The sequence below is a fragment of the Ammodytes marinus genome (assembly GCF_949987685.1).
Source record: "Ammodytes marinus genome assembly, chromosome: 8".
NCBI classification, from domain to species: Eukaryota; Metazoa; Chordata; class Actinopteri; order Uranoscopiformes; family Ammodytidae; genus Ammodytes; species Ammodytes marinus.
This window is the reverse complement of record NC_137212.1, coordinates 27,918,137-27,942,649: the sequence shown is the minus strand read 5'-3', so window position 1 is coordinate 27,942,649 and position 24,513 is coordinate 27,918,137. Positions and strand designations below refer to the sequence as shown.

Sequence of the window (24,513 nt, the reverse complement as noted above, 5' to 3'; positions counted from 1 at the left end):
AGCACTTTGAACTTGTTTTTAAGAAATTCACCACAGTCCATGACCGAATGGTTCTCTTCCTACCAGAGAACTAGCCTGGCACTGCCCACCTACATACTTCCGCTCAATTTTCATTTCCCTTCAGTAGCCAGTCTGGGGTATATTGGTGGGTTCTATCCAGCCAGATTTCTGCCAGTCCAATCAGCGAACAGAAGTGGCTCAGAAACCGGAGCATGCCATACTTCACGGGCAAATGTTATGTGATTGGTTGGCAGATCCAGAGTGGCACTGGGCAGATCCAATAGTTTTAAACTTCAACAGACACCCGTCTTCAATTGAGGGAAGGTTTGTCAATTGAGCGATTCCAGACCTTCTGTAAATGAAATGAAGTACGATGGTCTGGTAGAACCAGGCTACCAGAGAACTGCACAGCTGGAGCGCTCTACTGGCACCAAAGCAAAATATTATTTGCTGTGATTGTGACCTTTTTTTGTTATACACACAATGAATAATTGATCACATTAAAGTCCATTATAGTAGCTTTAATGTGTTATGAGTTATTGCTCATGCAGAAGCTCCAACCATTCTCTGAATCCAGTTTGTGAGAAAAAGGCTGCTTTAAAAAAACAATATTAGATATCATTGTAAACTGAGGTGGTCACACTAAACGATACAAAACATCCAGGAGTGTAACCTTGGTCTTTTAGTGTTGAGCGATTGCTTTGTTCTGTGTAGAGCACGCCAGTATTGGTAGCTACAGCCCTGGTATACTGTATGTCTATATCCTAAACTGGCAGAATTTAACATAAAATAAACTAACATTTTCCTTTAGTACATAACCGTATTTTGCAGAGGCGATTTAGGCTCCTTGTTAGGGGCGCTGAAGAAGCACACCTTTACAGTATTTTTTCTACATTCAACAATGTTAAGCTATAGCATGCTCGTAAGGGGTCATAACTTGCCTTCAAATTCGTTGAAGCTTTTTTTTTTTAATTTAAATAGGCAAGATTATTTTCAAAAAGGTCCATGAAACTCTCACATCAAGATATGTGAATGAGTCATATTTGGCTTTGGTGGGAGCCATGTCTGACACATGTCAGCCAGCTATAGCCAAAGTAAGTTTGCCCTTCCCTTTCTCTGCACACTGTGGTAGTCTACTTAAACATTTTGGCATGAAAAAGGATTTGTCTAAAAGCTGATCACAAGAGCCCTTTCATGTGTGTTGATATGCCCTCATAGTAACCATTTTCAATGTTTTAACACTCACCTTTGTAAACTGAGTGATGGCTCTGTAGCTCAGCATTAGAGTATGTTTTATCTGAATAGAGTCTTTCTAGACACTTACAATTCAGTGTTTCCCAAAGGGTGCCAGGCTCTGTGGATCGCCCATTGTATTTTGTTCACAGATTCTCGCAGTAACCTTGCATTAAAATGAAATACGAGATCCATGGGAGTAATATTCTTGATTGGAAAAATGCAATACAGACTTGAATGACTCTTTATCCCGCTTCCATTGACATCCAAGACACTACAGCATGGCCAGTCCTTTGAAAACCTTAAGAGGCCTGAGCAATTCACTGCTGCGCTCACTCTGTGTGAGAAGCATTGGTGTGACAATATGACATCCCATACATCTTGATCTTTCCCATTGGCTTTAGCTATCATGATGATGTATCGACAAAACGCACTCTTTGTACACACACACACACACACATACTCTTCCTATACCTAAACAGTCCACCTCAATTAGCGTGAGTAGATTCTGGGGAAATCTGTCTGTGTGCAGTTCGCTTAAAGGCCAGCTGTCCCTTAAGACTAAACAAACCTGTGGATGTAATTATGCAGCCAATAAGTTCTTCACCTCGAATTATAAACCAGTTAAGGGAAGCGAGTAACATTTCTTATCTCAGTGGGGGAAAGAAGGAGCAATAAGAGTGCCCTGACCTCTATTAAACATGATGAAACCGTTGGCCGCTTTCACACATCAGCCAAAATGAACAAGTCTAAAGAAATTAGCCAGACGCTTTGATAAATCCACACTTTGTCTTCACGGAAGAACAAACCAAGACGACATTAAAAGAGAGTTTGTCCAAAAAAACTAATGAAATGTTCAAGAGTGGACAGGAAGAAATGTGATGTCATTCCGGTGTGATCTTTAAACCTCATTAAAGCATGAGAACTGGGACAATACCATGCATGTGGTAGAGGCACAGTTATCGCAAAATGTCATCTCTGTTTACCGCAGCCAAGCCAGCGCACAATTAATACCCAATGACATTTCTTTGTCTCTCTCTCCATGCCATCAGCGGATATTACTTCTGAAAGTTTGCACGCTCCTCCTGCATACTCTCAATAGGAGTGTGTGAGGGAGAATCCGTCTGGGCTTTTGTTTGTGTCACGACTTGACTCATAGAGATGCTGTTACCTTTGTGTTCTGGCTGGAAAATGTGGAAAAATTGTGACAACACTCCAAAGCAAAGTTTCTCAGACTGACGTGAATTGAAAAGTAAAGCGCGGCTAAATCTTCCTTCCTAGGGCTATACAATCAACAGAGAGGTCCTTTAAACATTAGTAATTAAAAACCTGGAGATGTCTCCCAACATAAAGACGCTGCCAAAGAGATTGAGGGCAGTGTTGAGATGCTTATTAGCGAAGGTGGCGTTTATATTAATGTCGAGTGCTCCAATTACAATGAGTGCTTTGGGGCATGAGGGTGGCTGAATAAGTAAATTGGTCTTAAACCACAAGCAGGCAATGTGCACTTACAATTGGTAATGACAGGGGTATAATTGCTTTTTTTGGGGGGGGGGGAATATTTGCATCACAAGTTATTTTGCATAGCGAATGACAACGCTCAAGTCTGAACGTATATAACCTGATTGGTTGATCAATACACTTTGTTGATACTAGGGAAGGGCTTAATTGGACAACTGAGGAAATGAGGATTTAGGGAGGTTATTATTAGGAACCGTGTTGATACAGCTTTCAGATATGATATCCCATTAAATCAGATTATATTTACTGTAAGTAAATCTTCAGGAGGAACCAAGACCCATATTAGCCTGTTGCTGTGTCCCAATTATGTAGTGCTTACTTACAACAGCGAGTAAGCAGTGCACCATACTCTATAGCGACTAGGTGTTTTTGGTATAAATATTGTCAGTACTGTAGTTAAAGAATAAAACCAAAATATTAATTTAACTCAGACAAATACCTATAAATAGTAAATCGACATACACAGAACATCTGGAGTGGACTCTTAGTTTTTTTTCCAGAGCTATATGGATGGATGGATGGATGGATAGATGGATAGAAAGATAGAAAGATAGATAGAGTATATAGATATGGATAGAAACATTGAATGATAATTCAACACATGTTAAAAATGCTTGAACTGTACACTGAAATAGCTAGGCCTAATGTGACCCCAATAGTATGGCACTGCATTATAGTGCCTGAAGACCCAGCAGTGAGGCTATACCCTGAGGACGACAGGGCCATGATTCTTTGGCCACAGGGTAGTGTAACGGGCACGTTTAGGGTCCTTCCCTGTTTATATTCCTTTTGTGTACTAGAGCTGATTGTTGACATGTTGTAGCTATGTTTATGAGTATTATATTAGATACTACACTTCCCAGCACCTTAGCGGCAGTATGTGACGTCACACAGGTGCACACAGACTGTTTGATGATGCAGCTTGAGGAATTGTCTCACACACACCTGCAGGAGACACGAGGAGGATCGGCGTTTGGCAAGCATAGCTGGCGTCAGAGAACAGTTCCTTGTTTTGAAGCTTTTACCACTACACAGAAGGATCTTTCTTCCCCATCACACAATTGAACGTAATATCATACGACTGGACTGTGAGATGGGCACTTGACTTCTGCCTCATCAGCCCTCAGTTTGCCTTTTCTCTTCTTTCTTTACGTTGTGTTGCAGTAGCAGCAGTCCGAATACCGGGCTTGCGGCGGCTGGAGTATAACAGTAGGCTCGGCCAGAGGATGCTAGGCTATAAACAGGTGTGTGTGTGTGTGCCCCCATGACCTTCCTTTTTGACCGGGAACACCATGGGTACCAAAAGTTTAAAGGTTATACGTTTGGTTAATTTGAAAGATTTCTACTAGAAACTAATTTTGTGAGTTTCCATAAAAACCCTTTATATTTCTCAGTGTCACTGCTAAATCACTTCTTTTCAGCCTCTGTCTTAAAAGCTTGGTTTGAGAGCCTGTCTCTTTAAGCCCCACATTCCTTGTGTTTTTGATGACATGTTTCCAGAAAGGGTGAGGTAGAGCAAAAAAGAGAAAGTTGATCATCTAAGAGCAGTCCATCCAAAAGTAGTTGAGACATTTCAGCCTGGACCAGAGGGTTGTACAGACCTAACATCAACATTGCCATGGCTAAAATGCCCACATCCCAGCCCTTGCACTGAATACAATAAGGTGCATGTATGAAACTATAATAGTATGAGGTATGTTAATGATAACTACCTACAGTTAGGGTTAGGTGCAGGTCACATTTTATCAATTCAAGAACCTAGTAGTACCTTGTAGTTCATTAATGATTAACAACATAACCATGTTATTTCCACTGCTCAGTTTGCTTGAGTATGCAGAACATACATTCTGCATGTGCTTTGACTTGTGTTGCATTTCTTACCTTAGGGTGTACAGTATCTTGCCATTGTTCCATATTCTGAGCAGCTGGTTTGGCACTGTAATCCAGTGGGAATCTGCATTCTTGGAGTTTCTGAAGATGGTATCTGGGAGCCAAAGCAGTCCCACCATATTGCTGGTTAAAGTCAATATTTTTATTGTGCTGTTGAATCTGAGACGGCTGTCTATCCACGTCTGGGCAAAGATGATGTCAATTTGGTATTCCTAAAGAAAAGAAAAAGAAAAGTAGATGGCATATAAGTGGCTATGCAGTGCTGTGTGATTTGATGCCATTACATTTCAAAAAACATCAGTAAAGCTGTTCTGTGTTAGCGAAAGAGAGGAGCCGCTTCAGCTGCTACTCAAGAAGAGTATTGATTTTCTTTTTAAATGACACTGAATAGGAGGATTATGTGTTTCAGCAACACATCTCTAGAAGACTTCTATCTTTCATCCCTTTCACCAGCAGGAGCACTTATCATTGTACTTGTTCACTGGCCCGTATGTTGAGACATCTCACAGATCTCACATGCTATCTCATTTGCTTAACTCTCTGGTGTGCTGACAGCATGCTCCCCCATGGCTGTGGTGCATCTGCCTGTGGTTTTAAACTCCTGTATGCTTTTACACAGCAAATTAAGTTCTGTTGATATTTGTTTGATTAAAGAATCAGAACCCATCATTTATTACATTTTATTTAATGTTTAAAACATTTAAAACAATGTTTACCTGAGATCTTCCTAAATCATATATAAACATATTAATGGGCTATAGCCATGCTCGTGGGGCTGTACTGTGGCACAATAGTGCGTTATAATGCGTAATGAACCATGCCTGTGCTAAACATATTTGGTTTGAATCCAACAGGCTGATATTTCACCAACGTGTGTACAGAATGTCATGTCAGTCGGGCTGATAGTTGAGATATTTCAGTGCAGAGCAAAGTGGTGGACAGACTGACCCAGGGAGAGCGGCCTTTGCCTCCTGAGAGCCATGGTAGTAGCATTGCTAAGAAAAAGGAACAAAAGATTTGTGAAAAAAGCAGCCTTGTTTCTGTGTGGTCTGTGGTCAGAGACCCTCCAGGGATGCTAACAGCATGCCACTGAAACCTGATGCCTTGCAGAAACCTCTGGCGTCTTTATCCAGGCTGCTGTCAAATAGAAAACCAGAGGGCATCCAACTTGCTTTTACTCCCTCTAACAGTGGATGTGTGGTTAAGTGATCAGAACAGTGGATTCAGAAACAGCAAGAAAACACGAGCAGAAATAGTCAAGGGTGGCTGGCGACTGAGGAACTTGTACGGAAGCCAAGAGCTGCCATGATCGTATATTTTTTTGATACCGTTATCTTGTGATCGCAAAAACAAAACCCTTGATTTTGAGATAATGGCATATCATATCATAAATTAAAAAAATGAAAAAAAGAAACATTAAAAGAAGAAAAATACAAAAATACAACACATGAGCACAAAAACAAAATGACACAAGCACAGACAAGCAAAACGACACAATGATTTCTCCAGCACATAACAGGTTGGCCATGTGTGAAAAACATGAAGCAGAAACAGATAGAAGTGCATGAACATATAGCACGATTATAACACATAAGTATTTAAAGAAAGACAAAAAGCACAGACAAGGAGCATACAAGGAGCAAGATGGCGCCAGTCTGTTCGGCGACTCGTCTGCCTCGGGCGTTCTGTCTATCGTTTGCTACGGCCCTGCTTCTAAGTGTCTATCTGGATGTTTCTGCCATTCTGTGCTACGATCGTCAAGCACTGCTTAACATCCGCAACCTAAAACTCCCCGTGGCTTGGGCGGCTAGTCCCGATCAAGGAGATTGGACCAGTTCTCCCCCTCCCGTGCTGTCAGGTATCCCTGCTTACCTGCGCCGCCAGCCAGTGGCCTTTTCTCGCAAAAAGCGTTCCAGAAGGCGAGGAAGGAGGGGGGGTCTACTGATGAAGATCAAGATCCAGTTGTCCTCACATCGAGCTGCCGCCCGGCGTCTGCCGCGATGCCTACGTCCTGTTCCCTGTGTTTCGCCTGCTACTCCCGCAGAGGCCGTCCCTGGCCGCGATCCTGCTCTGCTGCCTCATCCATCGCTGCTTCCGGCCCCTCCGGCCGTCCCGACGGCGCTGACCGGACCGCGACCTGCTCAGGTTCCCACGCCTGGCTCGGCCACCCGGCTCTGCCTGCGTAGGCGCAGTCGCGGTGTTGTCCACTCTAGCCTTCGCCCGTTGAGGCGCACCGGACCAGCGGCGAGCAACGAGCTAACACTCCGGATGGCGTTGATCAACGTGCGGTCTCTGACGAACAAAACTTTCATGCTGAATGACTTCTTTATCTCTCGGGAGCTGGACTTTCTATTTCTGTGTGAGACCTGGCTCTCTACCGGTGAAAACACACCTTTCTCCGAACTCCTTCCACTGGACTGTTACTTCCTGAATTCCCCCCGTGCGACTGGGAGGGGCGGAGGCATTGCCTCTGTTTACAGGTCGTTGTTTCACTGTCGGCAGATTCCACACGCTGGGTTTACAAGCTTTGAGCTACAGCTCTTTGAATTAATCATGTCTTCCCCCATATTGTGTGCTGTGGTATATCGCCCTCCTAATTTCAACAAAGACTTCATTCATGACTTTGCTGATTTTTTGTCTGGGCTAGTGGTGAAGTATGACCACATAATAATTTGTGGTGACTTCAATGTCCATGTCTGCTGCGAGTCTCAGCCTCTGACCCGAGACTTTCTGAACCTCATCAATTCATTCAGCCTTAACCAAGTCGTCACCGGCCCGACACACGAAAAGGGTCACACACTAGATCTTGTGCTGTCATATGGTATTTCTGTCTCTGTTACCGAAATCTGTACCTTGTCTCTCTCAGACCACTCCCCAATACTGTTCACTGTGCCAGTCCCATACTCAGTTAGTACCACTCGTGTCTCGAAGCAGTTCTCACGCTCAATTAACTCCTCGACTGCTGGGCAATTTTCGGCCGCTTTCAACAACTCCCTTTTATTTAGGCCGCCACTGGGTATTAGCTCTGAGTGTAGTGCTGATCAACTTCTCTCTGCATTCTCCTCAGCTTGCTCGGACATCCTGGACTCTGTTGCCCCTCTCAAACCCAAACGGGTTAAAGCCCAGTTAACACCATGGCTCAATGACGCAACACGTGTCCTCAGACGAGCCTGTAGGCGGGCTGAGCGCAAGTGGCAGAAAGACCACCTCCAAGTGTCCCTCCAAATCCTCCGAAGCTGCCTAGTGGACTACCAACGAGCTGTAAAAAGTGCCAAATCACAGTATATTTCTACCCTGGTCTCCAGAAACAGCCACAAACCACAGTTTCTCTTCAACACCCTAAACTCCCTCATAAACCCCCGAAATGAATCCCCTGTTGTGCCCTCACCCGCCCTCTGTGAAAGTTTTCTAAACTTCTTCATAGACAAGATTGTAGCACTCAGGCCCTCTGACTCCTCTGCCCCCCTCCCCCTCCCTCCCCCCCTTCCCCTGCCAGCTGTCCTCGAGCAGTTCGAGCCCACAACCCTTTCCTCCCTCTCTGATGCAGTCAGTCACCTGCAGCCTTCCAACTGCCCATCTGACTGTCTACCCTCCCGTCTGCTTAAGGATCCTACAGTTTTGAACACAGTTGCCCCCTTCCTTCTACTATTAATCAATTCCATCCTCTCCACTGGTTGTGTCCCGGCTGCCTTCAAGTTCGCTGTAGTGCAACCTCTCCTAAAGAAACCCAATCTCGACCCCTCCATTCTCTCAAATTTCAGACCGATTTCCAAACTTCCCTTTCTGTCCAAACTCCTTGAGCGTGAAGTCTATGTCCAGCTAAAATCTTTTCTGACCAGCAACAATATCTACGACAAATTCCAGTCTGGTTTCAGAACAGCCCACAGCACAGAGACTGCTCTCCTAAGGGTGCTGAACGACCTGCTCCTGGTCGTTGACTCAGGTAGCCCTGCGATCCTTGTGCTCCTGGATCTCACAGCAGCCTTCGACACGGTGGATCACAGGATACTGCTCTCTAGGCTGGAACACCAAGTTGGAATCAAAGGCACAGCCCTGAAGTTCTTTCAGTGCTATCTGGCTGACAGGAGCTTCTCTGTCCTGCTTGGGGATTTCTTTTCCCCTGTTGCCCCCCTCACCTGTGGGGTCCCCCAGGGCTCTATACTAGGTCCCATCCTATTTCTACTATACATTTTACCCCTAGGGGAAATCCTGGTTAAACATAATATTTCCTTTCACTGCTTTGCCGACGACATCCAGCTGTATCTGCCCCTTAAAATCAATGGGCAGTCTACACTCCAGCCACTACTCGATTGTCTGGCTGACATCAGATCATGGTTGGCGGCAAACTTCCTCAATCTCAATGAGAGCAAGACGGAGGTCATGATTTTTGGAAAAATCCCTCCTGCCTTCTCCACCAATGTCCTAGGTCCCCTTGCATCCAACATCAAGCCCTCGGTCAGAAATCTTGGCGTGATATTCGACAGCGCTTTTAAATTTGAGCAACAGGTCAGTGGAGTTGTTAAGAGAAGTTTTTACCACCTGAGAACACTAGCCAAGCTCAAATCATACCTGCCTCGGAGTGACCTGGAGAGAGCTATTCACGCTTTCATCACATCACAGCTGGACTACTGTAACGCTCTCTACACTGGCATGGATCAATTGAAGTTTCGCCGCCTGCAGTTGGTCCAAAACTCTGCCGCCCGACTCCTCACCTGCACCAAAAAACGTGATCACATCACCCCGGTCCTTGCATCACTCCACTGGCTTCCCATCCGTCACCGTATTGACTTCAAACTCCTTCTAACCGTTTTCAAATCCCTCCATGGTCTGGCCCCTACTTACCTCTCTGACCTCCTACACCACCTCACCCACACCAGAGCACTACGGTCAGCTGACCAACTGCTGCTTGAGGTGCCCAGATCCAGGCTAAAGACCAGGGGTGACAGAGCCTTTGCGGTCGCAGCCCCCAGGCTCTGGAACAGCCTTCCCCTCCACATCCGTGCAGCACAGTCCCTAAATGTTTTTAAATCACTTTTAAAAACCCACCTCTTCTCTCTTGCCTTCCAATAGACTACTCCTGCAGGCATTGTCGTTTTAACCTCTGTGTTGTTGTTGTTTTTATTTTCTTATTTGTTTCTTTTTAATTGTGTTAAATCCTGTTTTTACTGCACTAATTGTTCTTTATGTGAAGCACTTTGGTGGGGCTTAGCCGTCTGTAAATGTGCTATATAAATAAACTTGACTTGACTTGACTTGAGCATGAATGCAGACAAAACACATAAGCACAAACAAGTGCATAACAAGGAGCACAAACTCACACAAACACAATTAGTAAACACAAAGACAAACACACTATCCCAGATGATTATGGATGCATATTTGATTGGTCAGTAACCAGTGTTTTATAGATTTTGAGAGGGATTTGAGTGATGTAATGTTCCTTAGTTCTGTGGGTATGGTATTCCAAGTATGTGCTGCTCAATAGGAAAGGGCTGACTACCCAAAATAACTTTTTCTATATGGTATTTTACAATCCCCTCTTGTGGATGCTCTGGTGGAAGAGTTTGTATTTTGTTCTTCATTACTTCATTTTCTTTGTACAGAAGGTCTGGAATCGCTCAATGGACAAACGTAAACTCACTTGAAGGCGGGTGTCTGTTGAAGTTTAAAACTATTGGATCTGCCAACCAATCGCATAACGCTTGCTCGTGACGTGTCGTGCACTGGCTTCTGAGCCACTCCTTCTGTTGGCTGATTGGACCGGCAGAAATCTGGCTGGAGAAAACCCACTAATATACCGCAGGGCCAGAATGACTACTTAAGGGAAATGAAAAATTGAGCGGAAGTACGTAGGCGGGCGGTGCCAGGTTAGGTCACACACAATTCAATGCACATTCTAAACATAGATCAAGGTGTACCTTTACTGACTCACACATGGTTTGACTCTGAAGTAATACAAACATGTTAATGGTAAACAACCTTTGGAGACATTAGCACCGGTCAGCGCAGAAGATACGTATGCAAAAAGATTCATATAATTATTGTGTTGGATGGTAAAATCACAGAAATAGAGCTTTCAAATAAAACATTTAGAATTTAAACAGCACAGGAAATGATTGTTACACATCTGCAGCTCTTTATTTTATTCAACCCTTTAATTGGGGATTAAATGCGATTGAATGAAGCAAATGATTGCTCCATTCGTTATGTATACAGCATATGTTATATTTTATAGCTACTTTTTGTACATAAATTGATATTGCAAACAATGTCCCTACATTGTAAAGTCATTGTCCTGACAGTGATGCTGCTTTCAAGCTCAGACAAAGCCAAAGGTTTGACCAGCAACATTGTAGTTCTTAGGTCATCTTTAGCAACCACACAGATCAAAATGTGCAGTAGACTATAGAGAAATGAATAATAGTTTGCCTTCCTTCAGCAATCTACACGTTTATTTTCACTTTGACCTTTTCTCCCTCGCTGCACTGGTTTGAAGAGCTCACCAATTAGAATGAGCTCTATAATCAAGAGAAGCACCGGGTGCTCATTACCTTTAATTGTATGGAGCTCTGGAGATTGAACATAACTGAACATTATCTAGGATTTAATGACCAGTCGAGGAAAACTTCTCCAAAATCAAACAAATAAAGAACTGATATGAACGGAAGCAACTGCATGTCTTAAGAGTGAGTTGCAGATGCACACCAACATATCCAGCCATGTAATCTTTTATAATTCCACATTAGAAAGGTTTTTTTTTTAACTCGGCTGAAAGATCATTGATCTCATTTCCCCTCCCTGCTGCTTGCAGCTGCTTTCAGACACCACAGCAGTCTTTAGTCCTGGAGAAAATGGGTCTTTCACCTCAAGCGCCTCAGAGGAGCTGCTATATAAAGGTTCCTGATCTAGAGGGTGCTGTGTATACTCGCTGTCAAATCAAAGATACTGTTTTACTATAGGAATAGACCCCCATGTAGTGAATCCAATACCCCCTTCAAGTATACTAATAATCCCTTGAGCCATCCAGACTTATCAGACGCATAATACTGTTTGAAAATAACATGTATCGTCAGAGTTAACCTTGTTTTAGTTGCAGGATACTGAGGCATATACTGTATGTTTGGGCTGATCCCCTGATTTCCAAAAGTAAATGCTACAGCATTTAAAAAAATTTCAAGACAGTAGCACTTTCACCTTCTGTATGTGGTAGTTTTGCAAAGGCCCTTTCTTACTACAACCTGACATCTTTCTCCATCCATAAAGTTATGATGTTGAATTGGAGTTGAGTGAACTTCCCGGGCCTGCACAGAGCCCTGACCTTAACCCCACCTAACACCTTCAGGATGAACTGTCAGCCAGGCCTTCAGTGTAACCAACCATCAGTGTCTCACCCACTAACTCTCGTGGGGCTGAACTAGAGCAAATCCTCGCTGCCAAGTTCAGCTTGAGACCAGAATAGTAAAGGCTGCAATAGTTACTCCTCCTGGGCATAACACGTACTTCTCATATGCATGTATGAACTGTATGTGTGTATAATGTATATCATTATTTATTTAAATCCAAGCACAAAGAAATCTTATTACTAGGGCTGTCAAACGATTAAAATTTTTAATCAGATTAATCACAGGATTCTGTGGATTAATCACGATTAATCACGATTAATTTTACCATTCGAAATATGCCCGAAAAATTCGAATTTTCTCTGTATATTGTTGTACGAACGGAAAGATAAAGGACAGAAGGTGGATATGTACATTTAAAATTAGAATTTTTATTAATTGAAAATCCAAATGATGATACTGAAAATAAATTTAAATCAAACTAAAATATATACCTAACACACCATAATTCAATTGGTCTGTCTCTTTACTATGTCTTTGGGCAAATATAGACTATAATGGCATTCATTTGGTGAATCTATAGGTTGTGCATTCTTGAATACAACTTGATTACAGTCCGCGGTGTGTGTGTGTGTCTGTGTGTGTGTGTACGCGCGAACACGTCCTAGGGGACTGACCAGGAAGTCGACGTTATGTTGATGTCTACTCACACACACACCTCTGAAAACTGCAGACGTTTGTGTCCTCGCGGGCTCTGAACAGAGCGGACAATGTTTCTCCTCCTGTTGCTCCCGACATCAGCTGCCACCCGCGGCAGTTGATTTTATAAACTATCCATGCCCCCGACACAGACGTGACCGTTAGCAGTTTAAAACACGGCATGGGCTAGCGTGCTGTGATGTTTGGCTGCGCGCAGCTACTGATCCTGGGTCAGCCGCAACGTTTGAGTGGCTGTAGTACAGAGCCGGTGGGATGTACGGGGCGGATCAATCTGCACATGCGTTAATTGCGATAAAAAAAATTAACGCATTAATTCCAGAAATTAATCACCTTGCGTTAACGCGATAATTTTGACAGCCCTACTTATTACACCATAGAGCGTCACTCCCACCTGCCAACTGATGCCACCGTTAGCCCAATACTCAGTCACACTGAACAGCAGAGGAGGATGAACCAGCACCTGGTTCAAAAGCAGTTTAATGAATCCCAGTAGCAGAACAGCTAACAGAAATGTGTCAAGCTGCCCTGTGTTTCCATCAGCTCCCTCTCTGCTTGCACTACCATCTGATAGTTGATTGGTCCGACAGAATCAATTCTGCATTAAACTGTCATGTAAACTCTGCGGCAGAAGTGAAAAGAGTCTTGTATTTAGTGAACCATGTTGGCGTGCAGCTCTCTCATTATTGTGTAGCGTTTTTTCTCTTCATTGAGTCGATCAGTGGGCTACACTTTTTCCTGCTGCTACCATGTCACTGTAGTGACATAGCCGCCATATGGGGGGATTTTAAATATAGAAGCGGCTGGTTTGTCCCATTAAAAATCAGACACGGGTGGCTTGACCGCAGTTGTTCCACAGCTCTATGCCCTTGCATTAGTGTTGCCACCCGTCCCGGTTTTCCCAGAAGTGTTTTCACCATGCTGTCCCGGGAAAAGAAAAATATCTCCCGGGACACATTTGATTTCTACGGTGGCGCTGAGCATTCATCAAATAAAAAAAAGTTTCACGGCTAATGTAGCCGTTAGCATACTCAGGATCTCGTAATTACGAGAAAAGATCTTGTAATTACGAGATAAGGATCTCATAATTACGAGGTACAGTGACTTTTCCGCACAGATACATGTACAATTACTGGCAAGAACATATTAAGAAAGTCAGTGTTTCCCACAGGATTTTGGGATACTGTGGGAGGGACCCTGGTCCTTGTTGGGGGTCCGGGAATGCCCCCCTGGAAGAAAATTTGTACCGTTTTAAAGTAAAATGCATCAATCTAGTGCACGTTGAGAGGGAAATTTAGATTTAAATCAAATCTTGAGCTGCAGAAGGAACATTATTTTTATACAGGCAGCAGTCTTTACTCAGCAACTGTAAAAAACAGTTCAGTAGATTGGTCTGCAGACCCATGTTATATGATGGAGGGGCCCATTGCAACAGATACAGGGTGGAAAGCTACTTTTTATGAACAGTACAGACTTTACACATAGAAAGCTTATTCCTGTTTGTGTGTGGGGGCCTTAGAGGCCCCTTATGAAGCCCCCTAGACAGAGCTAATAATGCTTTTGTTTTGCACTTGCTTTTCTATTTTTCACCTACTAGTTGAGGGGCCATGATTTATTTCCTCATGTTTAGGCTATTCCTTTTTAGACCCTGTTATTGACATGAGTGACTGAGCTCTTTGACAATGCGACATTTAAAGTTACTATCAGTATTTCTGGCTTAGGGGCCCCCTGAGCCCTTGGGCCCCTGGGCATGGTTGCATGCAATTTTCTTCTCAAAGTGCACCAGATTGATGAATTTTACTTTAAAAGGTTGCATTTTCCCCCCCCCCCTACAAGGTCAGTCTCCCTATTTAGCCTACTGTAAAAAGCACTGTAGGTGTGTATGGTCATTATAGGTCATTACACTGGTCAGTCTGAAATGGTAGCCTAATAATGGCTGAGCCCTCCGCCCCCAAACATCCAAGTGTCCCTTTTTTTCCTAAATCCAAGGTGGCAACCGTATCCGGCATAACCATAAGGGTAGTGTAAGCGGTGGAAACCCAAGTCAGATCTACCGTTACCGAGCTGACACGATCCAAGCCACACTGCTTAGTGTAAACAAGGCATTGGTTGACTAGAATGTTCCTGGTTAACTTGCAATTTAGCCGTTAGCAACAGTAGTTCACTAACTATCCCTTCGGGGAGACACTTAAGCATCACTTCCTGACCAACAGCAAGGATGTGCGGATTAACAATGTGCTGCTTCCTCATTAACTGTCAATGCAAAACTCAGTAGCCCAGTATCATAGATAACAATCTGACACCCTCTGTTCTCACAGGGGTGAAAAACTCCCCAAAACAACTCCCTTTACCTTGAAAAAGGGGGAAGAGCAACAGAGAAAGGTACATGTTAACTGTACTTATATAGCACTTTTATTTGTACTAGACAACTCAAATCGCTTTACACTGCTGTCACATTCACACATACAGGCACTGATGGCAAAGCATGCAAACTAGGAATAAAGGAGAATATACAGTAGTAGAGGTTACATCTGCTTGGGGGTGAAGATCTAGTGCTGGAATATGGCACAAAAAGCCAGAAGAGACAGTCTGGTCCCAGGACGACTGAGAGAACTAGGAGGAGAACACCATTCAAAGCCCTTTATGTATTTCAGTGTGGATTTACTTTAGATTCTGTGTGTGAAAAGTGAAAAATGTGATGCCATCTTTCATCATTCTCTCCCGACCTAAAATATGTTAAGATGGGTTATGCTGAACATATTTACTCTTATAATGGAATATTTCCCCATCCATTTTCTGCCACAGTTTTACCCAATGCTCAAAATGAGCAGAATACAAATCAGAGCGTGACCGGTCAGACAAATGGCTCAGGATGGAATAATCAGCTGGAAAGTGAGGCAGGCTGGTAGAACACCATTGACATGTCAAGCTTTTCATTTCTAGAAGAAAGAGAGCAGGGGCATATGCCACTGACCTTTCTGTCCCCTTAACCAAAGTAATAATGAGGATTTTATGGATGAACCGCCAACACTATTTTGTCTGGACTGGGTCAGATACACCGTATTAACCATGTTCTGTATATTCAGAGAGCGACAAACATACAATCACTCAATACTACCCTCTTATATCTCTGCATGGAATTATGTGTCCATAAAATGGGGCCCTATTTAAAAAAACATACATGACATTGCCATACTTTTTGTTGGGTTGATTAATAAGATATAACTGAAAAACATGCGTAACAAAAACTACCCTATTCATTTATAACTCTTTTTTTCCTTGATTCTTTAGTAAATGTCTGACATTACTGAGAAGTCAAGGACTTGGATAAAAACTCTCCAGTTTAATGAATGGGGGTTGGGACACAGGTGCGGACCCAGGGGTGTCTGAAAGTTATCCCCGGAGGGATAACCACTAAATCGCGACTAGGGAAAGGGAGAAAACAAAAATGCACAGAGCTGTAAAGGGCCACACAGGCTACCTTTTAATATAACAAACTAAAGCAACAACAAAACCACCACTGCCAAGCAGATGAAAGCATATACAAGTAAAACAGTTTCCTTTGCAACACTTAACACAGAGAGAGACAACTGAGTGCTCTCAGAGCACTGGGGTCTCAGGGCAAAAATAACCTCCTCACACCTGGGCTCAATCAGCCAATCAGTGCCACACACACCTGATTGCAGTGAGTGAATCAGTCACCAGTCTGTGCCCTCACAGGGCTGAAATCTTCTGTCCTCACAGCCAAAGCTTTTTAGCTGAAAATATATGTATTTCAACACGAAACAAGGTTGAAGGTTCCCTTTGAATCTTAGTCAAATAATAATTTTTTTGTATATTAAAGTTATTTATTTATTAATGCCAACAATGATCAATGCACCACATACAGAGCAAGCGGCTAATGCTCTGCAGTGTGAGGATGGCTCTTAAGGTCACCCAGAGGAAAATACATTTTGAAAAGAGATCTCATGTTTCATTTACTTCTCCTAGACAACTATGAGATCTGTGTGTCTCCAAACTGAGACTGAGGTCTATTTCTCCTGTCTTTAATTTCTTTTCTCAATTTAGTCTCCTTTAAGTTTCAGAAGAGATCTCATCAAACTCTCAAATAATTCTCAGAGTTTCTCAACTGTTGTGTCTCTTTGTGAAATCAGAGAGCTCTCTCTATGAACTCAATCTACTCTCAGTTTCTGCATCTCATTCTAAACTCAGACGGAGCAAATGAAGAGCTCTCCACAAGCACTCATTGAATTCTCAGACTTATAACAAAGTTTTGTTTGCATTTTAGGGTTGTTTGCCTGTGGCGAAGTGGGTTGGGTCAATCAACTCTGAGCGTGTTCTCTCTGGGTTGATTGCGTGCGTAAAAGCCATCGTCAATGGATCGCTGATAACATGATTCACCATGGAAACAGAAGAAACAAATGCTTGATCCTCCCACTTCTCAAAAAAAAAGAAAAAAAACTTCTCCACTCCTCCCACTAGAGTAAGAAATATTAACGAATGAGTTTATGGTATGGAGAAGAATTAACAGGGATATTATCTCACAACTCTGATCTAATCACCTCGGCCATTCAGAAAAACAACGGGGGGAAAATTTGTCAATAGAATCATTACGCTTCCATATGAGAAGCAATCTATTTTAAGGATTAAGTTACGCATATCAGCAGCAGCAAAAGCTGGCGCCGCACAGCATTGCTGACAGTGTTTTATATTCGCTGTATTACTGTATGTAGGCAAGCCATAATAGCCTACTGTGCAGTAAACATACTGTCGCTTCTTTTAAATGAGGAGTGAAAGACATTAACGTCAGACTCATTAGATTACAGTTTCCATTGTAGAGCCTGATTGATTTATTACCAGATTCCTTGTGCTCTAGTGATCACAGTTTAAATTATTATATTATTTCTATATTCATATACGGTTATTTAACGAGGCTCGTCTGTGACTTTGGGATGACACAAATGAACAGTAACGATCGCATGCAGCCCCAGCCGCAGAATTACATTTCATAAATCTGTTCAGTGGCACAGACGTTAAAAAATCCCTATTAATAAAAAGAATAATAATATAGGCCTACATAAAATACAAATAGGTTTATTAATCTGAATGTTCACGATGTGTAAGGTGGCCGCCATATGAACGAACGAGGGCTGAAAACAAGGCTACTGATCAGATAAATTATCGATCAAACGTAAAATCATCAGTACATGATAAAAACATCGTGATGGAGATTTCTATGGATTGATTTAGGTCTAACCACCTCCCGAGCAGGTTAGACCCACGGCGTATGTTGCCGCACTAACTGACTCTCGGTTGCGCTGAACCTGCTACCTGAAACGGAAAACCGAGAGTTTCTAACTCAGAGCGAACAAACTCTGGGTTGCCTCAAAACCAGCTACCTGAAACAGGGCTCAGGGATAAGACACTGCATCCTGAATTGCTATGTGTGTGTGAATGGTAATGTGTAAATGATAAATAAATCAAACCAAATGAAAAATAAATGATAAATGATGGTAATTGATAAAGAGTGGGATTAACCTTAATAAATAAAGGCAACAAATTATAATTGGATTTCTTATGACTTTCTTTTCCAGAAGAAAAAACAAAGGAGCCATTAATAACACTGAATTGAGAAGAGCAAATCTAGTAAATGTCTCACCTATTTCTCCTGAATTTTAGGAGAAACATATGAGAAACATTTCAGACCAAAAAGAGACTAAAATGAGGCTGGGAGATGAGAATCTCACATTTGTCTCCTGGGCTGTAGAAGGGCAAGCTTTGAGCAGTATTTTTTTTCTCTGGGCATGCAGCAAAAGGCTTACAGTGCATACTGTATGTGCCCTGTGCTTTGAGACTTCTTGTCATGTCCCTTTGTTGGCTGGAGGTCTCTCCTTGCGTCCTCATTAGAGGAACCTAAAGGTCACTCGCTATGAGGACACGCACTTTCATCATCCACCAAGTGTGACTCGCTGCTCTGAGTTTTTGTCAAGTGCTAGCATACAGTGTGTTATAGGGGCTGGACATCTTGATAACTCACAAATGGATGAGTGAGTGCTGCGATGCAACCAAACCCAGGCTTTCAATGGGCACACGCTCCTCTCGGACTTTGATGACAACACACTCCACTTCCCTGGAGGAAGCTTGTTTCTGCCATTATCTGTAAATGTATAAGGGTGCCTACATTGTCAATGTTAAAGGCCTACTTCACCGGTTTGAATGTGAAGGTGTATTGAATTCTGAGATCCTATGTAGTATAAATGTGCAAAAAAAATTAAAATCGGTTTATCCTAGCCTGAGAAAAGGCAGAAAGAGTGTTTTTTTTAACCCTATATTTCTCTTTCTCGTGACATCACAGAAAGAGAAATATAGGGTTAAAAAAAAACGTACTTTGTAAATATTACTGTGATGTCACAGTAAAAGACATCACAGTAATATTTACAAAGTAAGTTTTTTTAACCCTATATTTCTCTTTCTGTGATGTCACGAGAAAGAGAAATATAGGGTTAAAAAAAACACTCTTTCTGCCTTTTCTCAGGCTAGGATGAACCGATTTCAATTTTTTTCGCACATTTATACTACATGGGATCTCAGAATTCAATACACCTTCATATTCAAACCGGTGAAGTAGGCCTTTAAGTGCAAAATGGATTTGCTTCCAAGGTAAGCAATAATCTTCTTTAAGGCTGCATGCATAAACGTATTATAGACGTATTATGAGATAATGGGCCCCTGGGCACAAACTCTTAATGGGCCCCCCACTCCTCCCTATCCAGTCAGGTACACTGACTTTTCCACACAGATACATACAATTAATGGCAAAAACGTATTAAGGAAGTCAGCGTTTCCCACAGGATTTTGGGATACTGTTGGAGGGACCCTGGTCCTTGTTGGGGAGTTCGGGGGCATGCCCCCCCGGATTTGTTTTTTACCTTTTTAAAGTAAAATGCATCAATCTGGTGCACTTTGAAAGGAAATTTTAGAGGCTATATCAAATCCTGAGATGCAGAAGGAACATTATTTTTCAGATCTGCAACTGTAAAAACAGTACAGATTGGTCTGCAGACCCATGTTCTATGATGGAGGGGCCCATTTCAACAGATAAATGGTGGATAGCTACTTTATATGAACAGTATATAATTTACATATAAAGTAGAAAGCTTATTTCTGTATGTGTGAGGCCCTCATGAAGCCCCTTAGACAGAGCTACTAATGCTGTTGTTTTTAACTTGCTTTTGTATTTCTCCCCTACTACTGAGGGGCCCATGATGATATGTTGTTATTGACACGAGTGACTGAGCTCTTTGACTATGCAACATGAAAAGTTACTATCAGTATCTCTGGCTTAGGGCCCCCCTGAGCCCTTGGGCCCATGGGCCTGTGCCCGTGCAGTAATCCACCCCTTGCTACATGTGACACAAAATGTGAAAATAAAGCCTATTTCAGTCTGTTGTTTAAAGAAATATCAATATTCACATACAGTATCATAGTGGCCGTATCTAATATAACTGTCAAAACGTACTGAATCTAAAATTCCCCTCCACCCTGAATCTTTTCTTTCTGCAACTACTACAAAGTAATTCCTTCTTCAATGCATCACCCCTTCTTTTAGTGTCGTATTTGATGATAGGTGGTGAACAGATTACAAACTGTAAAATAATTAAGCCAGGGTTCTGCAGATCAGGCATTGTCTGTCTGCAACACAGTTACTCCAACTGAGGAGACTCAGTAGCCTGGCTCCGCCCGCCCGCCTACTTCCGGCCAAATTTCATTTTCCCTTCAGTAGTCAGTCTGGGTGTACAGTGCATTTTCCCAGTTCTCCGGAGAATCTGCAATCGTCCAATCAGCGAACAGAGCGAGTGGCTGAGAACGATGACGTCGAAGTCGCGCTCCAGTTTCAGTTGAATGCTGCGTTCCTTTATACTCGGAAGAAGGAGATTTCCGACTTGGTAGTTTCGAGTTCCGACCCATCTGTGTTCCAGTGCATCTGCTCGCGAAAGTATGGACGCCTAAAACCTTTCTCGTCCAAATAACTAAACGTTAGGCTCTAACAAGTTACTGTTGCCAGGTACCGGTAGATTCATAGACTACAATATGTAGTGAAGTCGGAAATTTCCGAGTTCCCTGTCCAACTGGAACGCACCGTCAGAAGCCGGCTCATGACACACGTGACGACCAAACGTGATGCGATTGGTTGGCTAGTCCAGAGTGGCACTGGGCAGATCCAATAGTTTTAAACTTCGACAGACACCCGCCTCCAAGTGAGTGAACGTTTGCCAATTACAGCACTTCCAGACCTTCTGTACAAATTAAATGAAGTACGATGGTCTGGTTGGACCAGGCTAGAGACTCAGTGGTCACACAATGTACATGAACACTAGTGAAACAGGAAAGATATTTTGTGTAAGTTCATTCATTGTATGCTGATTGAAGCACACACGCAAAGCATATTATTAATATTCCTCTGAGATCTGTTATCAGTAAGCCTCATTCCTCATGCTGATGATTTTAGATGCCAAATCATATAGCCAGAAAAAATAATAATTATAAGATGCACCACCTGGGCTTTTTAGGTGAAAACATACTTTTTGCAATCCTGCAACCAAATTCATGAAGTGGATAAAAAACTTTTCAAGGCAATTTCCCTTCCCAGCAGGTAAGAGCCACGCAATTACAGCGAGCAGTAGATTTCAGGGAACATTTCACATTAATATTGTTCTAAAGAAAACCACAGTAGCAAGTAAATTGCAGCATAAGCCTGCCAGCCGGCCAAGGCTTGCTTATGCAGCGGGAAATGAACTGGCATGAATATGTCTCTGGGTATCCAGTGTGTGATAGCCTGTGAGTGGGCAGCTCTCTCTCTCTCCTCAGGGTGAGAATAGCATCAGGGTCCCCATTGGCACCGGCTTTTGTATTTGGCAGGGATCCCTGGATGATAGCAGGTTGCCTTGGACACTGCATGACCCACAAGTTTAAAAATAGCTTCTTTATAATTAAAAAGAGGCTGCCTTCTCCAACTTAACATATTGTTTATTGCCTATTAAAACATAGACCAGCTTATAATCTCCTCTGAATGGGTCATGCATGGTGTGCTTCAGCGCCACTGTGCCTAAGAAAGAGAAAATTAAGGAAAAAGTTGACTAGGGTTTCCCCATTTTAGCAATGAGGCAGGATGTGTGTGCAGCAGGGGCTCAGGAAAGCCTAATCATTGGCATTTTCACTATTGCAATTGAAGCGACTTGCTGCGAACAACTCAAAAATATTGGTCAAAGGCACATTTGTATTCAGCACCTGTCCTCACATTTCTGAAACTAAGTCAGCCCTGATTAACTTGACACATTGAAATGTGATGATACTAGTAGACAGTGACACTATACACAAAGTTAGATTGACAGATAGTGGGAAATGAATGTGAGTGTTCCAAAACATCAACCAGTCGAATAGATTAAAAAGCCCAGAAGCCCCCTCTCAGAGAAATACGTAATAGTAGTATTAAAAAAAAAAGGTAATGTTAGTATTAAAAAACGCTAGCATAAACCTTCAATCTGGCTATCATGTTTTTAATGCATGCGTGAATTAAATCCTGCTAGTTCCCTTAAAGTTATACTCCGGAAGATTTTATTGTTCTGTTAAGTTACTATCTAAAGAGTGACCTACAACATTGATGAATGAGCATATGACCCACTGATTAATGCAGCTTTGCCGACAAACACAACCTGGGTGTCTGTGGCGACTTATTCTCCCTTAAATCAAGTTACGTTACACCTTTTATACCTCAGTCAGCCGGGCCCCGGCACTGTAGTACCGAGTTCTCAGTTCAAAGTCCCGAATTTTCAGAAGTGTTGAAAATGTAATTCTGCTTAGTGATCACTTTGTGTAACTCCATGTCAGATGTTCCTGATTTGCGAGTACAATATATATTGCCCAATATATATATATTGCAATATATATTGCCCAATGCTGCGTTAGGCAGTTTAATAAATTTCTACTGACTCTTATCAGATTTGCTTTTTTTTTTTTAAGATTATTTTTTGGCATTGTCAAGCTTTATTTGATAGAACAGAGTTGAAATGAGGAGACAGAGAGAGAGGGTGGATGACATGCAGTAAAGGTCCACGGGTCGGATTTGAACCCACGACCACTGCAACGAAGGCCGGAGCCAATATGGTACACGCTCTATCCACTACGCCACTGGAGCGCCCCCAGATTAGCTTGTTTTTAGTTAAACCTCAGCATCCTATGGTCAAGTAGTAGGCGACTGTTTAACTGATTCACTTTTCAAAACGTATGTGCTCTCAGGTTCCCTCCTGTTGATCCATTTGATCAATTGAAATGCCAGGCGAATGATGGAGGCTACTTCATCAGTGCACAGTTATGGTGGACTCATTGAGACTGGTGTTTTCTCCTTAAGAGTTTTATTTTTTAATCTCGCACTTTGCCTTCCTGCAGGGATCTGCTGATAATCAGGAAATGTTGCATAAAACTCAGTCATGGGTGAATATATTTACCTACAAGTCCATCATGGATTTGTTAAATGTCAAATCTTATATATACGTGTAATTTATGCTTTTCGGGCTGTTAACAGGTTGACAGACATGGACATGTTTCGACTTAATGAAGTGATGAGTGCCAGTTTGAATGTGTCTCTCTTGGGGAGAAAGTCATTTCATGCTCGGTTCTCTAATTTGGGGCTCTGAACAAATTTAGGAAACCCATTTGGGCTACTGTCCAATGAAATAAATCAGACTACAAAAAAATAATTTGAATAAATACAAAAAAAATAAATTGTTAAATTGATTTTTAAACTCCATAGATTATGTAAACTTCCTTCCTTTATCAATCATTGTGATGCATTTAAGGTCATGATTTAAATATGAATATATATATATATATATAATTATATATACTGTATCAGGGCTGTACGCTTATTTTTTTAGATGGTAGCACTGGTGCTAGCAAGCAAAAAAATCAGTAACACAAAAATGAATTCGGTAGCACACAAAGTATGATCGAAAACTTGCATAACCTTAACCCTTGAATTTCGCTCTAATTACCTTTGAGCCTGTCATCTTGGTCTCATTTGAGATTCTCAAACAATATTATATCCTAGCGTGTGCAGTAATAATCGTAGAAAAATTAATTGGGTGCACTGATTGCAATTTAGACAAAATAATCTAACCTGCCAGTTGCAATTTTTTGCTGATTCAGAATTATTTCTCCCCATAAAAATATAAGAATAATATCTATATCTATATATTTTTTGGATATACTGTACATATAATTATTATATTAATAATAATACAAATTTTTGGAAAATGTCCTTCTATTCATTAAAACCAAACTTTAAAACATTAAACATAGCCAATTAAATAAATAAGTATACATATTGGTACAATTTAGGATAAATCAAATAGGTTGTTGTGAATGTGTTGGGAGTAGTTCTTAGAGCCCTCTAAGCAGTGTTGTGCAGCGCTCCTCTGTCTCTCAAAGAGACAGCATCTGCTCATTAGCAAACTGTCGCACTAGTGCAAGTGGACTTGTATTCATCATCGCACGTGATCAATTTCAGTAGCAAATGCATCAAAACTGTCGCACTGTACAGCCCTGCTGTATATAGTATATACTATTAATATTTGACTGTTAGAACACTTTTTTTTCAATATCTAATAATAACTTCCAGTAAGTGTTCAGTCTGCTTAAGTACATTTTACAATGTAGCTATACCGTAAACTGCTGTAATTTATCATCAGATTGTGATTGTTTTGGAAGATAAGGTAACACTTTACAATAAGGTACACAAAAAAGAGTAGTTACT

At 42.0% G+C, this 24,513-nt stretch overlaps 1 protein-coding gene across 1 annotated transcript in view; it reads right to left on the bottom strand.

Annotated features, from left to right (window-relative positions):
- Window positions 1–24,513, bottom strand: part of gabrg3 (gamma-aminobutyric acid type A receptor subunit gamma3) — a gene marked incomplete at both ends in the record, with an annotated part of 49,316 nt that overhangs the window by 5,765 nt on the left and 19,038 nt on the right. The window contains one exon of the mRNA XM_080033373.1: window positions 4,636–4,856. Within this exon, the coding sequence (XP_079889499.1) occupies window positions 4,636–4,856 (221 nt within the window). The remainder of the gene's footprint in view (window positions 1–4,635; window positions 4,857–24,513) is intronic.